A 16,116-nucleotide genomic window follows, 5' to 3' on the forward strand; every position below is an offset into this window, starting at 1 on the left:
TTGACACGGAATGTTTTATTTCATCTGAGAGCGTCGTTAAACATTAGTATAGGTACATACACATACGTTCCGCGACAAATTTGGCGTTTGTGTTCATCTATGGCAACTAATATGGATAGTATCAGAAAAGGAGAGGATGAAAGCGATACCAAAGGTAAGCAGAGTTTTACTGTCACAATTATTTCCCCCTGTCTTTCAATATCATGTATTTAATGCATCGAATCACTTCACCGTAATATTTCTTTCGAGAGACAAAAAAGTTTTCTTATAGGTATCTGCTATCTGTCTGTCTGTTTGTTTCTTATTTGTGCTGATTTGTATGCATTCATTGAATATATCTTTGATAGTATTAAAAGCTAATATTCTAGATGTAGAATGAAATAAAGTAAAAGGAATCATATTATTAACTAGCATCAATCACAGCATTAGCATATCTCAGAAGTCATAGTAACTAGGCATACCTCAATAAGTGTCAACTTTCCAACATAAAAATGTCACAATTCTCTATACCCTGGCGAGTTATGTTGACACAGGTTTGTTTGCCAGTCCGTTCTAGATCACATGATGACATCCAGTCCCAAGGGTGATTTATTTTTGCTATTATAGTGAATCAGTACAGACAGCAACTATAGAACAGAATGCCAAACCCCATATAGAAAAGAAATAAAACCAAGTGAAACAGTACCACAGTATTCACTCTGATTGACCATTGCACGCAATCATAAACTAGCGAATCAAAGGAATTGAAAATAAAAATATACACACGAATAAACCTAGCAACTACGTGAGTCCCTGTGGTTAAAAAGAACTACACAAACTCAACAACGGGGTGAACAGAGAACAGTAAATTGACAACTGTATTTCAATCACCCATTAGTATTGCACAGTTGGTCAAACTTAATATTTATGCATTTTCAAGACAAGAGTAATGTATGATACCAGTTAGATTTTAGTATGATAGTACTACTGGTAACCAACTGAAACAGAAAGGGCGCGGCCCCATTGAAATATTTGGGTTAGAAATGCTTGGTTCGTGACAACAATATCTATAATCATATTCTATAAAAGTGCAAAACAATATATATGTATTATATGTAGACATTTGCCATGAAATGTTACATTAATTTGATATTAAATGTGTAGTTTTGACTGGAAATATTAAAGAGAATTTATCGATTAGCCACTGAATCTGAATATTTATTATACTTGGTATCCTTCACGTCTCTATAATATGATGTCAACAATGACGTCAGTAAACTTACAGAAGGTAAAATCTATACACACGCTGTAACAGTGCAGGGAATGAATGCAGTTTTGTATATTTTTGAACAGTTTCCAAATTTACATTAATATGTACTGGATATACTGGGTATAATATAAATGCAAGTATTGGCGCTGCAAAGTCAACTTTCTCTTTCTCTTTCCTCATAGAAAATTGTGAGAACGAAGCACATTCGACCAAGAAGCAGTATGAAAATGATAACAGCCGATGGGTCATCAATGACATAAGAATATTTGTGGCATTAATATTCAGTTTGAGACTTGTCTATTACATCTGCGGCAGCACTTCGTTCTCAGTTTTGACAACTGTTGAAAAGAGATACAGGTGACATTATAATTTTCCTCCTCCTGAGATAGAACAATCGTAACACCACAGACAAAGATATTGATTCCTTGTCTGCGGTATCAAATAAATGGACATACACACATACATACATTCATACATACATACATACATACACACACATACATACATACACACACACGTACGTACGTACGTACGCACATGTACGTACGTACATACATACATACATACATACATACATATGTATATATATATATATATATATATATATATATATATATATATATATATATATATATATATATATATATATATATATATATATATATATATATATATATATATAACTCGGTGAGTATCAATCTGCTAAGACAGTGCTCTATACCGCAGTGGCAGAGCGTAATGGTTTTGGTAGTACTGGAACTCTTTCTTGGGTGTAACTCGGAGTTTCACGCATATTGCGATCATCAGACACTCGTGTACACATACATACATACATACATACATACATACATACATACATACATACATGCATACATAGTATATTACATACATACATACATACATACATTTGAAACCAACTTCGTATTCCAATGACTGCTATGTACGTATGACTGTTGCGGTTTAGTTTACCATATATTTATGTAATAATTCATTTTTCTGACATGTTATATCCAATTTCATTCAAACGTGTTACATAGGTGACATGTTATATTGTATATATGCTTAACTGTGTTTGGAAATGTGCAAATGTAGCTGAATCGTAGCCACATTTGAAGGGAATTCTTTGTTTGTTTGTTTTTTAAATAAGAAGACTTGTTTGAAGTATAATCTAATTTTACATTTGCAGCCTTACAGCAACCCAGCAAGGATTAATTATATCAGCCGAAAACCTGGCTACGCTGTGTACTATTCCGTTCATAAGTTTTTTCATCGGTAAACCCTCGAACCATCGTCCACGCTGGATATGTTTTGGCTTCATTCTGTTCGCCGCATCAAACATTTTCCTAATCCTGCCATACATTTTATCACAACCATACGAGTTTGACAAAGTTGGAAACTTTTCATCCGCAGCCGGCAGTCAATCTCGTGGCCTATGTAATTCAAATATATCAACACCAGATTGTAGTAACGATGAAATCGCACAATCAGAAGATAATGCAATAGCGTACCGTTTATTTGTAACTGGTAAGGTACTTGGTGGTATCGCACAGAGTTTTATATTCCCGGCCAGCTTTTCCTATGTTGATGACTTCTCCGGGAAAAGTGCTGCAATATATTTGGGTAAGTTGACATGTGAGGTAGCGGTCACCCATTAAATGCAAAGCATTGCATGTTAGGTAAAAAGCAGCGACTCATTTAATTATGTTTTTGAATTTTGATGACACGTCATATTGTCGGGCCAGGTTTGTTTGTATTTAGTCAGACTTGTACGGAGACCCACTTACCTACCTTCATTACACCAATCTACATACAGTCCGTTTAAAGTTAGTGTTTTCTGGCTCTGTTTGATATAACCACACAGAAACCATTATTAAACTGCACATTCGACACTTTGAGATAGCGCGATCATAGGTTCCTGCTACATTTTGTCTAAATGAAGTAAGTCATTTAAACTATTGCAACTAGATGCAGACACGCATGGCAAATGTTTTAATGTCCGTATTGGTGTATCAATGTGGCACATTAGTTCATTTTATTTAGACAAGATATGTGCAAGAAACTGCATTCATTCATTCATTCATTCATTCATTCATTCATTCATTCATTTGTTCGTTCGTTCGTTCATTCGTTCATTCATGCATTCATTCATTCGTTCATTCATTCATTCATTCATTCATTCATTCATTCATTCATTCATTCATTAAATTTTGCTTTCTTAAAGAGTAGAATGTACAGTTTCTTGGTTTCTACGTGGTTGGATCAAACTGAGTCAGTGAACACTAACGTGAAACCGGCTGTACATGCCTCTGTCAATTGATTTAAGTCATATAGTTCATACTATAGGTAAATATACTGATTATGCACAGGGTCACACTACTCTATTGTTGTTCTTAATTGGTCATTTTGATAACAAAATGGTATATTTTTAATCAATAAAATAACCCTTTTCAACTTGATAAACCATTGTAAATATAAACATGGACCACTTATTTGTTTGCAACTCAATAATTGCCAAAAAGTACAATATGTGTAAATATTGTAATATGTGTCTTATTGTACGCAAGGAAATGATCTGCTAAGAAGTAACCAAAGTGTCACGCCCAAACAGTGTATGTTATGTCACTGTTTTTTTAAGTAGGAGAAGACAACAAAGTTGATTTTATTATTTATAATCCTAAATGAATATCAAGTCCTCACCCAGTTGCCACTTTAATGCTGTTCTTCAAATCCTCAGGATTGATGGAAAGTGCTGTCGGATTAGGTTTCCCACTAGGTTTTGGCGTGATCTCTCCAGCCACTCTCACATTATACGTCGACTTCAATCGTGTGGATATGTCAGATATTAACATAGATGATTCCGACCCTAGGTGGGTTGGTGCCTGGTGGCTGCCGATAGCTATATGCATACCAATATTGGTTATTTTGGCATGTCCACTTGTATTTTTCCCTAAGTATCTGACACACAGGGATACAGATAATGCCGAAAAGGGAGAGGAGAAACTTAAGTCCGAAAGAAGAAGAGAACAGGGAAATCACATTTTTACCATTAAAGGTAAAATATTTAATTGATTTTGATGTGTTACGAATGATTATTTTTTTGTTTATGTTTATGTACTTAGTTGTTCGAGAATGACACTAAAACAATTAAATCAAAATAGTACGCCAACAATGGCACGTCATCAAAATATGGCTAGCAAAACGGCACATTCTCAAACTATGTGATATGTTCAGCGATCAAATAGCTGGAAAAGGTGATAATTAAATGTATATAAGCTAGTTCAAATAAGAAGCCTATTATTCAAATCTTTCTTTATATGCAAAAGATTTTAGAATAACGAGTGTGGGCATGGTGAGTGGGGACGAGGAAGGGTCAAAGGTTAAGGGCTCTCGTAAATAAAGTATAAGCTTAAGGTAGTCATAGTATAGTAAAGCTGGGTTATTAAAACCAAGAGAACAAGTTAAAATTGTTTTAGGAAAAAATCACCAGATGTCAAATCATCACTTATTACATGGCACCTTGTGGGAAAAGATAGTTTTAAAGCGCAAAACAGTAAACAATTTGAAACAAAAAGCAATTTTTTGTAATGAAAGAGAGTAAACAATAAACAAAACAACAACTACTTGTAGACAAATATGGCCAATTTCAAGCCCCAAGAAACTTGCAAACGTATTCCAGAGAAATATATCATTAATGGTCTCTCTTTTCAGGTCTTCTACGATCGGTATTAGCCATGCTAAAAAATCCATGTTTCCTGTTGACTGTGTTAGCTTATACGATAAATATTCCTGTTGGTTTTGTATTGTTCATGCCGAAATACTTTCAGAAAGACCTAGGATTCACAGCAAGTATGGGAAACATGATTATGGGTAAGGAATTATACCTTGAGAATTAACGGTTTGTTAGGAATTTTAAAAATGATGTCAAAAACAAACTGGCCTTGAATAATTCATATTGATATTTGAAACAAATGGACACAAATGAACACTTTTACTTTGCAATAGCTTCTTGGATACATCCTACACATCTGCCCTCTCGTTAATTTTCTGAAAGAAATATATATGGATACATACATACATGCTTATCTATATTCCATTCCAGGATTCCTGTGGTTATTTCCAAACTTTCCGACTGGAGTACTGATTGGTATTATGATTAAGAAGCTGAAACTTGGAATGCTTGGACTAGCCAAATTGGTTTTGATGATTATTGCTGTTATTATAATAACCAATGCTCTTGTCATAGCTTTACCCTGTGAAGGACCCTACTTTGAAGGAACTAAGTCAGTGAATTTACCACATTTTTAACTGCAAGTCTTCTGACATCGTTACGTTGTACCATACTTCTAATAAAAACTTCACTGTTAAATCTAGTTGTACTTCTCTACGTCCTATCCCATTGTTTCAACTGTACTCTCAATTTCAATTAGCTGGACACCTGTCACAGCGTGAATCTGTCTTCAAACTTGTTAATCATCAATGAAACTGTCCCCAGTGTTGTTAACTATTTTACAACTTGTAAGGTAAACACATGTGCTGCAAGGCCTAAGAGTTCGTTCAATTACACATGTGCACCAGTCCTGTTGCGCAGTTAACTGTGCGTATAAACAAATCATCTATATCTTGACTGGGTTTTGAACACCACTATGCACGTTTATATCCAAAGACATGCACAGAGGGGGGCGAAATTACTAGTTTAATGTCAAAAACTAAATTCTTTACTTAGGCTTCAGCCCCCCTTCTAACTAGGTTGGCCAAAATTGAAATTGTTTGAGACCGCACAATCAATTTCAAATCAACCCCCTTAAGTAGTGACGACAAAATAACTCTTTTATTGACACTTTACTGTATTTGAGTGCCATGCATTCAGGGAAAATTCTTCCATTTCTCTCAATTTGACAACATTTTTATAAATATTTGTATTTAGGGGTACAAAACAGATCCATCAAAAGTAAAACCATTTTTGCATGATGGGAACTAAAATGGCTCAAACCTCCTAGCCCCAAAGTGAAGCACTTCAATTTTTTATCCTGCATTTACCTATTGATTTCGCCACTAATCACTGCACTATTTGCATTGAGATGAGCTTTATATAGAATGTTAATTAACATGATAACTTGCAAGTGCACAGCAGTTACATAATACAGCTGCAGGAGAAATTGCTGATATTCTCAAAGGGGAGAAACGTATATAACTTCGCCTTTGGACCATAGCCCTGTGTATACTTGCCAAGTTAATGGATTTAACACTGGACTTCTTTCTGGATTTTGTTATTGAATTTGTTACTGTATATGATGATTAGTAATTGCAACAACTCACCGAATTGGCACACAACTTCGTTATAGTACAGGTCCTCGCCCACTTAATGGATTTAACAGGCAATTTGGGTAGCCATCAGTCATTTTCTCCTAACTGGCTTCACCTCGGATAAAATAACAGGTGGTTACTCCAAAAGTGTCCTGTTAAATCCACTAAATGAGCTCGGACCCGTACCATGACTATCAGTTGTTTACGGTGTACAAAACAGTAAATGGTATACACATTAGACCATGTATATTTTCCCCCAAACATCAAAACGGGTAAACCACAGGGTTGCGGGGAGCAGGAGGCATTGGTAAAAAATCAAGGCCATTTTAGTGTCAAACTGTAGGATAATAATTTTCATTCACAGAGTAGTAGTGGCACATGTACAGCGTCCACCATCAGTCTGTTCTGTGATAACATTTGTCATCCCTATCGTGTTAACACAATGTGGCATAGTGATGTATAAGTGGATGTCAATTGTTCTCATTAAGTATATATTTAGAATTGTAACTTCTGTTTTTTTATAACGGCTAATCTTCATCCACACAGGTCAGGACAAACAATGGATCTACAGTGTACAGACTGTGACTGTTCACTAGAACATTACCAACCAGTCTGTGGATCTGATGGATTGAATTACTACTCACCTTGTTACGCTGGATGCGAAACTGCAGTCAGTGATAAGGTATACATACTTTAACACAATATGTTAGTATGAAATTAGATTATTGTACAGTACAGTCATGTATTGTACACTCTAAGGGCTTTGAATATTCTCATATTTAAAATGACATTGTACCAAACTTATAAAAATAACCTAATTTATTAAAAGCAAGAAATCATCCAACAATATCCAATGACTCAAGCTAAATATTTTGATAAACTTCCTTTGGCTGTTAAAAGTTTGTCCCTTCTATCCGTCGATTACTTTACAACCTGTAATTAGAGATTTTAAAATGCTTGATGACAGCAATTGGCGTAAACATCTGTATTTGTTTCAGAATTTCACTGACTGTCACTGTATCAACACCGAGAATGGTGACTCTTCCGTTGCTTATGGGGGACTCTGTGCCTTTCCAACATGCAAGTACTTCACCGCATTCCTAATTATTCTGGGTTTCTTCGCTATCGGTAATAGCTCTATGAGTTTACCCACAACGATTATAACCATGAGGTAAAATAAATCATAATGTCTAAAATGTAATACTGTGACAAATCCCCTCTGAATGATACATTGCAGAAGTATTAACTTTCATTACACCATGAGTAGCCAAGTTATATATGTTGTCGAGCAGAAAGGGTTGGCTTTATTTCATGGGCATTGTCTCACGTGACGAAATCGTACGTCCATGCCATTGGTTCGGTGGAGTTCAAGTCAAAATGCTCAAAATCGTGTGTGTTGCCCCTTTTCATTTCTTTGAGTTACGCTTGTATTTGTATAACTTGATCGTTCTGATTTAACTTTCATCAGGGATTTGGCAAAACCATGGTCTCGTCTTTGACTCGTAGTAACAAGTCCGCTTAACATGTCAGTTGCATTTTCTTGACCAAATAAATAGATATATTCTTGAATATCATCTAACAGTAAAATTATGGCTGTTCGAATGTCAATGTCTACATCTAACATGAGTATCATTCCTGAAAATAACACTTCACAGACATTAACTTTTGAACAATAAGTGTACCTGTGTATTGTTCTGATCAATAAATGATAGGCGGCAGTATAATGTACACTGTCAGTCACGTGCTTGACTTTGAAATGTTTCAATTTCAACCATATATGCTTTTAATTGAAATATCAGCTGTTAAAAATGTACAAACACGTCAAATATTCACTAACGATGATATGGAAATTTAGCTCTATCATCAAAAACGAGACTTGTTGTATACACATTCCCATCGAAGTGAACCATAATATCATACACTTTGTTTACATTTACTTTGACGACCACTGGCAAATAATAGTAAAGACAGCTATTGAGATATATAAATCCGTGTCACTGTCTGTAGTTTTCTTGACATTGTTTTAGGTCTGTTGATCCACACCTGAAATCGTTTGCCATGGGTATGAGGAGTGTCATTTTTGAACTTTGTAAGTATACCATAACCTGTCACGAGTTTGTAAGGCAAAGGTAACAGTTACTGTACACTTTTGCACCTTGCCGATACTTCTTCGGTTCAGTAAATATTGAAAATGAATCTAAGTTGTCATCATTTGAAATTTTCAATACGTAATTTGCAGAGACACAAATAGTGTTTATATAATCTATCTATCTATCTATCTATCTATCTATCTATCTATCTATCTATCTATCTATCTATCTATCAACCAATCTGCCGACCAGCCGAGTGATCATTGAAATAATCAACCAACCAACCAACCAACCAACCAACCACCCAACCAATTGCAACAAACAATCTCTTTCCAACAAATGTAAATTAAACCATTTCCATGCATCCGATTTGGAATATGCACCAAGATTGAAAGAAATTGATAAAACAAAATGTAACAATTATGCTTATCATGTTACTTAATATATATACCGTACTTTTAAAAATGAAATCTGCAAATGAAACAAAATGGTATGATAAAGTAACGTAACATATAGATAACTTTCAAATTATAACTGTAGGCTAAAATGTAGTTGGGAGGACACAATACAATGGAATATAGAAACTTTTAACCACATAGTATATTATTATGTATAAAATATAAATCTCCTTTCTTTTTATTTTAGTCACCTTAGTAACTCCTCTCATAACGGGCCTGCTAATCGATTCTACATGTATCCTGTGGAGAGAGGAATGTGGAGTGCAAGGAGCATGCGCACAATACGACAATTTCATGTATCGGGTGTTGTTTATGGGTGTCAGTGTTGGTTTCAGTGGTGTGGCATTCTGTATTATGGCCTTGTTATTGTTTATACTAAAGAGGAGAGAAAATACGTCAAACAACATTGATGATTCAAACTATTTGAAGGGAAAGGAGGACGATGCAAATGGTGTGCAACTTAAAGCAATCAAGGTGAGTTTAATGTCTCATGCAATGTACCTTAGTTTCTTGTGTAAAGTACCTTATAAAGAATTTGGCAAGAAAATACAAGTTATACAAACAAGGACACTCACTTCATTTATTCTATAAGTGCGAGTTGAGCGCGTAATCATAAGCCTGGCATGCAAGGTGGGTGATGACTAGTTCGCGATGACTGTGTCTACATTGGCTACCATCCATCCTCTTCCAAATCCACCGAAATTTGGCTCACATATGTACATCATATATATAGTACAATGACATTCGATATTGATATTGAATGGTTCCCTTGTTAGAGTATGGAGTCATATCGCTTTCTTTAAGTACAGTTTAGTACTGATTTAGTAATTCATACTAACAACAACTGAAAAATGTCATTCGAAACATAACATTTCATTCAGTCTAAACATAGTAAAGAGATATCGATGTTTTTGTTTTATTAGTTGTGGAGACAGGTGTACAATTATTAAGTTGATGATATATACCACTGTCTAATGGAGTGCTAATATATATTGATAAGTTGTTTTGTTCTTTGTGTAGAACTGTGATCAAGGAAACCCTGCTTATGTACCTGAATAAGAAGATTGAAAGTCCATATTGATTTGGAACGTGTGTTGTCCCGGATACGTAGCATACCGAATTAGAGTGTAATGCATGCTGGCTGCATTTGTATTTAGTAAATTTGCGCGTCAGTGATATGTGTCTTTAGCAAAGCCTTATGATGTCATTTATTAGTTGTATTATTAAGAGGAACAACATGTAAATGAGGCTCCGTTTCGGCATACCAGTCAGTCAGGTTTACTATTTCGTTCTTGTCTTGGAAGATTGCTTTTTTTCGAAATGTATACACTACACACTAATTGTACATTTTATTTAAAACTAGGTGTAAGTACTAGCTATTTAGTATTAGTTTGTGTGAATTTTAATTGTGAGTTTTTATAGGCCATTTAGGAATTCAGCTTGCTATTTTACATAGCTTCATTCATAATTCAAATAATATTCAGTACTCTCAGCGGTCAGAGATGCAGAAGTTAATGTATGACTTTTGGAGACAAAGTGCTTTACATTAAATTAACACCACTAATTCTGTCTTAACATCAATTTGTTACATTTCTGTTAAGCTCTATTCTACCTGTTGTAATTTCAAAAGGGCTATCGCTTGTGGAATAAAAAGCAAAAATGTATGGTTTGTGCAAGAAGCATACCAGACTGATAAAACCTGTTCCTGTTCATCTCTCTCTCTCTCTCTCTCTCTCTCTCTCTCTCTCTCTCTCTCTCTCTCTCTCTCTCTCTCTCTCTCTCTCTCTCTCTCTCTCTCTCTCTCTCTCTCTCTCTCTCTCTCTCTCTCTCTTGTGACCCTGAACGCTGTCTCTGTGAGTATGTCTGGTCAGTCAGAATGATTGTCTCTTGCAACTGTTACCAGGAGGCGTTGTCAAAACGTCTAGTTACTTTGTGTCAATATATGCATTCATGTCATTTTATGTAATTATTTATTTCATTGTTATTGTTATAACAATCGATCCAAGGGGGCCGATAGAGAGTATATAGACATTCATTTGATATGGAAATTTTTATTTCATCTGAGAGCGTCGTTAAACATTATATTAGTATAGGTACATACACATACGTTCCGCGACAAATTTGGCGTTTGTGTTCATCTATGGCAACTAATATGGATAGTATCAGAAAAGGAGGGGATGAAAGCGATACCAAAGGTAAGCAGAGTTTTACTGTCACAATTATTTCCCCCCTGTTTTTCAATATCATGTATTTAATGCGTCGAATCACTTCACCGTAATATCTCTTTCGAGAGACAAACAAGTTTTCTTATAGCTATCTGTCTATGTGTCTGTTTGTTTTTTATTTGTGCTGATTTGTATGCATTCATTGAATTAATCTTTGATAGTATTAAAAGCTAATATTCTAGATGTAGAATGAAATAAAGTAAAAGGAATCATATTATTAACTAGCAACAATCACAACATTAGCCTATCTCAGAAGTCATAGTATCTAGGCATACCTCAATAAGTGTCAACTTTCCAACATAAACATGTCACAATTCTCTATACCCTCGCGAGTTATGTTGACACAGGCTTGTTTGCCAGTCCGTTCTAGATCACATGATGACATCCAGTCCCAAGGGTGATTTATTTTTGCTATTATAGTGTATCGGTACAGACAGCAACTATAGAACAGAATGCCAAACCCCATATAGAAAAGAAATAAAACCAAGTGAAACAGTACCACAGTATTCACTCTGATTGACCATTGCACGCAATCATAAACTAGCGAATCAAAGGAATTGAAAATAAAAATATACACACGAATAAACCTAGCAACTACGTGAGTCCCTGTGGGTAAAAGAACTACACAAACTCAACAACAGAGTGAACAGAGAACAGTAAATTGACAACTGTATTTCAATCACCCATTAGTATTGCACAGTTGATCAAACTTAATATTTATGCATTTTCAAAACAAGAGTAATGTATGACAAATACCAGTTACATTTTAGTATGATAGTACTAATGGTATAAACCAATTGAAACAGAAAGAGCACGGCCCCATTGAAATATGTGGGTTAGAAATGCATGGTTCGTGACAACAATGTCTATGATCATATTCTAAGTGCAAAACATTACATATGTATTATATGTAGACATTTGGAATGAAATGTTACATTAATTGGATATTAAATTTGTAGTTTTGAGTGAAAATAAAGAGGTTTTATCGATTAGCCACTGAATCTGAATATTTATTATTCTTGGTATCCTTCACGTCTGTTCAATAAGATGTCAACGATGACGTCAGTAAACTTACAATGGGTAAAATATCTATATACACGCTGTAACAGTGCAGGGAATGAATGTAGTTTTGTATATTTTTGTACAGTTTCCAAATTTACATTAATGGTGCATATTCTGACGTTAGACTCGTTTTGTAGCCTAATAATATAGCACATTTAAAGGGGAGATGAGAAACTTAAGTCTGACTTAGGAAGAAGAGAACAGGGAAATCACATTTTTACCATTACAGGTATAACATTTTATTTCCGGTGTGTTGCGAATGGAAAATTGTTTGTTTATGTTTATGTTTATGTACTATGTAGTTCCAGAATGACACTCCATCAACATTAGTTTTTTAAACAAACCAAAATGTACATAACTTGCAACAACAGTGTTACGTGAACAAGGTATATATGACAAGCAAAATGGCCTCAACCTTAACCAGTGTATTGAGCATGCTGTATTGACATGAAATCCCTAGGTATATAACCCGATTGGTCGAATACATAATTAGACATATACCCACTTTAGAACTAAGAAAGTTGCAAACCTATTCCAGAGAAATATATCGTTAATTCTCTCTCTTCTCAGGTTTTCTACAATCGGTTTTAGCTATGCTAAAAAATCCATGTTTCCTGTTGACTGTGTTAGCTTCTACAATAAGAAGTCCCGTTGGTTTTGGAATGTTTATGCCGAAATACTTTCAGAAGGATCTAGGATTCACAGCCAGTATGGGAAACATGATTATGGGTAAGGAATTATATCAGAAGAATTCACATCTTGTTCGGAGTGTTTAAATAGGTGTTATTCTAGCCCAGAATAATTCATGATAGCATTTGACGTAAAGATGTGTATTTGTTTCAGAATTTCACTGAATGTCACTGTATCAACACCGAGAATGGTGACTCTTCCTTTGGCTATGGGGGACTCTGTGCCTTTCCAACATGCAAATACTTCATCGCATTCCTTGTGATTCTGGGTCTCTTCGCTATCGGTAATGGCTCTATGAGTTTACCCACACATTTTATAACCATGAGGTAAAAGAAAAGTGAACACCATTAATTATGCTAATGCTGTAATCAATATTTATGATATATATATCAAAACATAATTAGTTCTAGCCATTACCCTAAAGAACATGTGCACCTTATTTTATTTGAATTGAGCGCTTCGTTTTTGAGAAAACGATTGGGCAGACATACATGTACAGAGAGACAGACAGACTGACAGACAGACAGACAGACAGATTTTTCATGCTTACATTATAGCCATCCGTTATAGAAGGTAAAATGAGACGAATTCTAAGTAACATTTTTCTTTGGGTTTTATAAACGTGCCGATATGATGGAAGCGTCATAGTAAGTTACATTTACCTTGACGACATCTGACAAATAATAGTAATGACAGTTATTAATACACATAAATGCACGTCACTGTCTGTAGTTTTGTTGACATTGTTTTAGGTCTGTTGATCCACTCCAGAAATCGTTTGCTATTGGTATGAAAACAGCCATTTCTGAAGCTTGTAAGTATAAACATGCCAAGGGGTAGTAAGGCAAAAATAACAATTCTAGCCCCTGTTTGTTTCTTGGGGATGTTTTTTTGTTTAAGTAATTAATGGCAATAAATCTAAGATGTCACATCATGTCAGCATTTGAAAGCTTTGATACCTAATTTTGTAGTGACACAATTAGCGTTCACATCTGATATCAATCAATCAATCAATCAATCAATCAATCAATCAATCAATCAATCAATCAATCAATCAATCAATCAATCAATCAATCAATCAATCAGTCAATTAATTAATCAAAAAATCAATCAATCCATGAATCAATCAATCAATTAAGGTAAATATTTACGGCAGGGGGGCCTGGGGAGAAATAATGTTTGCCACCCCCTTCGTGTTCATGCCTCCCCCAATGAATCCAAGATTCTTCGTTGCCCCCCCCCCCCCCACTCCTGCCTTCACATATTCTTCAGGGAAGACAACTGCAGAACTAGTCATGAGCAATTTAAAAAATCGCGTCCTCACACCACTTTAGAGAACATTTCCTGACAAGAAACAACAACTTTTTGTAGCCTACTATACCGACAATATGCCACTGTATTATTAAAACTAAAAGCTACATCGGTAATATTTTCAGGACAGCTGCACTGTGGTATCGCAAATGTATGTATCAAATTATATTGAATTCGAAGGGTGTATTCTTTAGACATAGCCTAATTATCTAAAACCATTAATTACGTAAATTGCTCATTAATATTCATGGCGTATTTATCAGAACCTAATGAGTTCTTGCCATTCCCCAACGGAACACGTCTATCAAATTTCTGCTTATGAACGAATAAGACGAGGATATAAAGTCGACATTCATTTACAACACTTGGCATGGAGAGAGAGAGAGAGAGAGAGAGAGAGAGAGAGAGAGAGAGAGAGAGAGAGAGAGAGAGAGAGAGAGAGAGAGAGAGAGAGAGAGAGAGAGAGAGAGAGAGAGAGAGAGAGAGAGAGAGCGAGAGAGAGAGCATGGCTGCCATGCAACTCATCACTGAATATACGTTGTAGAAGTAATTACGGTGAAGCCACGAGAAATCTTTTAATTTCCTCAGCAAACTACCGCTCCTGATGAGGTTAACTTTGGTTCAAATCATGAGCAAAATATTTGCCCCCCCCCCCCACCCTCTTTTCATCAGAATTCTCATGCTCTATTTGAACCTTCAATTTTTCTCATGTCCCCTCAATTTCCCCCCAGGCCCCCCCCCCTGCCGTAAATTCTGATCCCGGCCTATAATTTTCTTTTAAAAATGTAATAATTATCTACAGCTGAAATAAAATAAAGCAAGTGTGTCGATAACTGTTTGAAATTGCAACTCTATGAGTCTAAAAGTGTCGTTTGGAGGACACAATACAATGGAATAACAAGTTTTTTTCTGTATGTAGTAATTTAACTTAGTTTCATTTATTTTCATTTTAGTCTACTATGCAACTGCTCTTGTAACGGGCCTGCTAATCGATTCTACAAGTCATGTATTCTGTGGAAAGAGGAATGTGGAGTGCATGGAGCATGCGCACAATACAACAATTTCATGTATCGGGTTTTGTTTATGGGTGTCAGTGCTGGTTTCAGTGGTGTGGCATTCTGTATTATGACCTTGTTATTGTTTATACTAAAGCGGAGAGAAAACAATTCGAACAACAATTTGATGATTCGATCTCTTTGAACGGAAAGGAGGGAGATGCAAATGGTGTTCAACTTAAAGCAATTAAGGTCAGTGAGATAGATGCAGGATCTGGCACGAAAATTTACGATATAGAATGACATGAGATAGTATGATTCTTCGAGGCTTTGGTAAAGTTATATGCAATGATCGATGAGTGATATGAATTACTTTTGTAGAAACGAAACGAAACTATAGTAAGACTAAGATGGGGTTGAATGTGTGGCTACTTGTAGAAAACTTTCTATCAGAGATGCCACCCTATTGTGAGTGCCGTTACATCTTGTCCATTAGTAGCTTATATATCAATGTGTTGCAACGATTGTTACAAGTTCTGTCTATCTTAGTTTGTCACTCTGTAGCTTGAAATCCGCTGTTAGTATTCAACAGTGATGATATCTTTGAGAATTGCCAACCACAATTAAAGTGTGTATTAATTATTCATTTTCTTCTTTTCCTGCTATATATAGAACATTGACCATGGAAATCCTGCTTATGAACCTGAATAAGACGAAGATATAAAGTCGACA

At 35.3% G+C, this 16,116-nt stretch overlaps 1 protein-coding gene across 1 annotated transcript; it reads left to right on the plus strand.

Annotated features, from left to right (window-relative positions):
* Window positions 1-111: 111 nt before the first annotated feature.
* Window positions 112-16,095, plus strand: LOC144444362 (solute carrier organic anion transporter family member 2A1-like). Its single transcript, XM_078133778.1, has 14 exons — window positions 112-154; window positions 1,432-1,606; window positions 2,436-2,869; window positions 3,984-4,301; window positions 4,958-5,116; window positions 5,349-5,529; window positions 7,100-7,235; window positions 7,552-7,724; window positions 8,581-8,642; window positions 9,289-9,575; window positions 13,232-13,404; window positions 13,831-13,892; window positions 15,542-15,636; window positions 16,057-16,095. The coding sequence occupies exons 1-14, from the start codon at window positions 112-114 to the stop codon at window positions 16,093-16,095; spliced, it is 2,337 nt and encodes a 778-aa protein (XP_077989904.1).
* Window positions 16,096-16,116: the final 21 nt, after the last annotated feature.

This window comes from Glandiceps talaboti, chromosome 2, assembly GCF_964340395.1.
Source record: "Glandiceps talaboti chromosome 2, keGlaTala1.1, whole genome shotgun sequence".
In the NCBI taxonomy this organism is placed as follows: domain Eukaryota; kingdom Metazoa; phylum Hemichordata; class Enteropneusta; family Spengelidae; genus Glandiceps; species Glandiceps talaboti.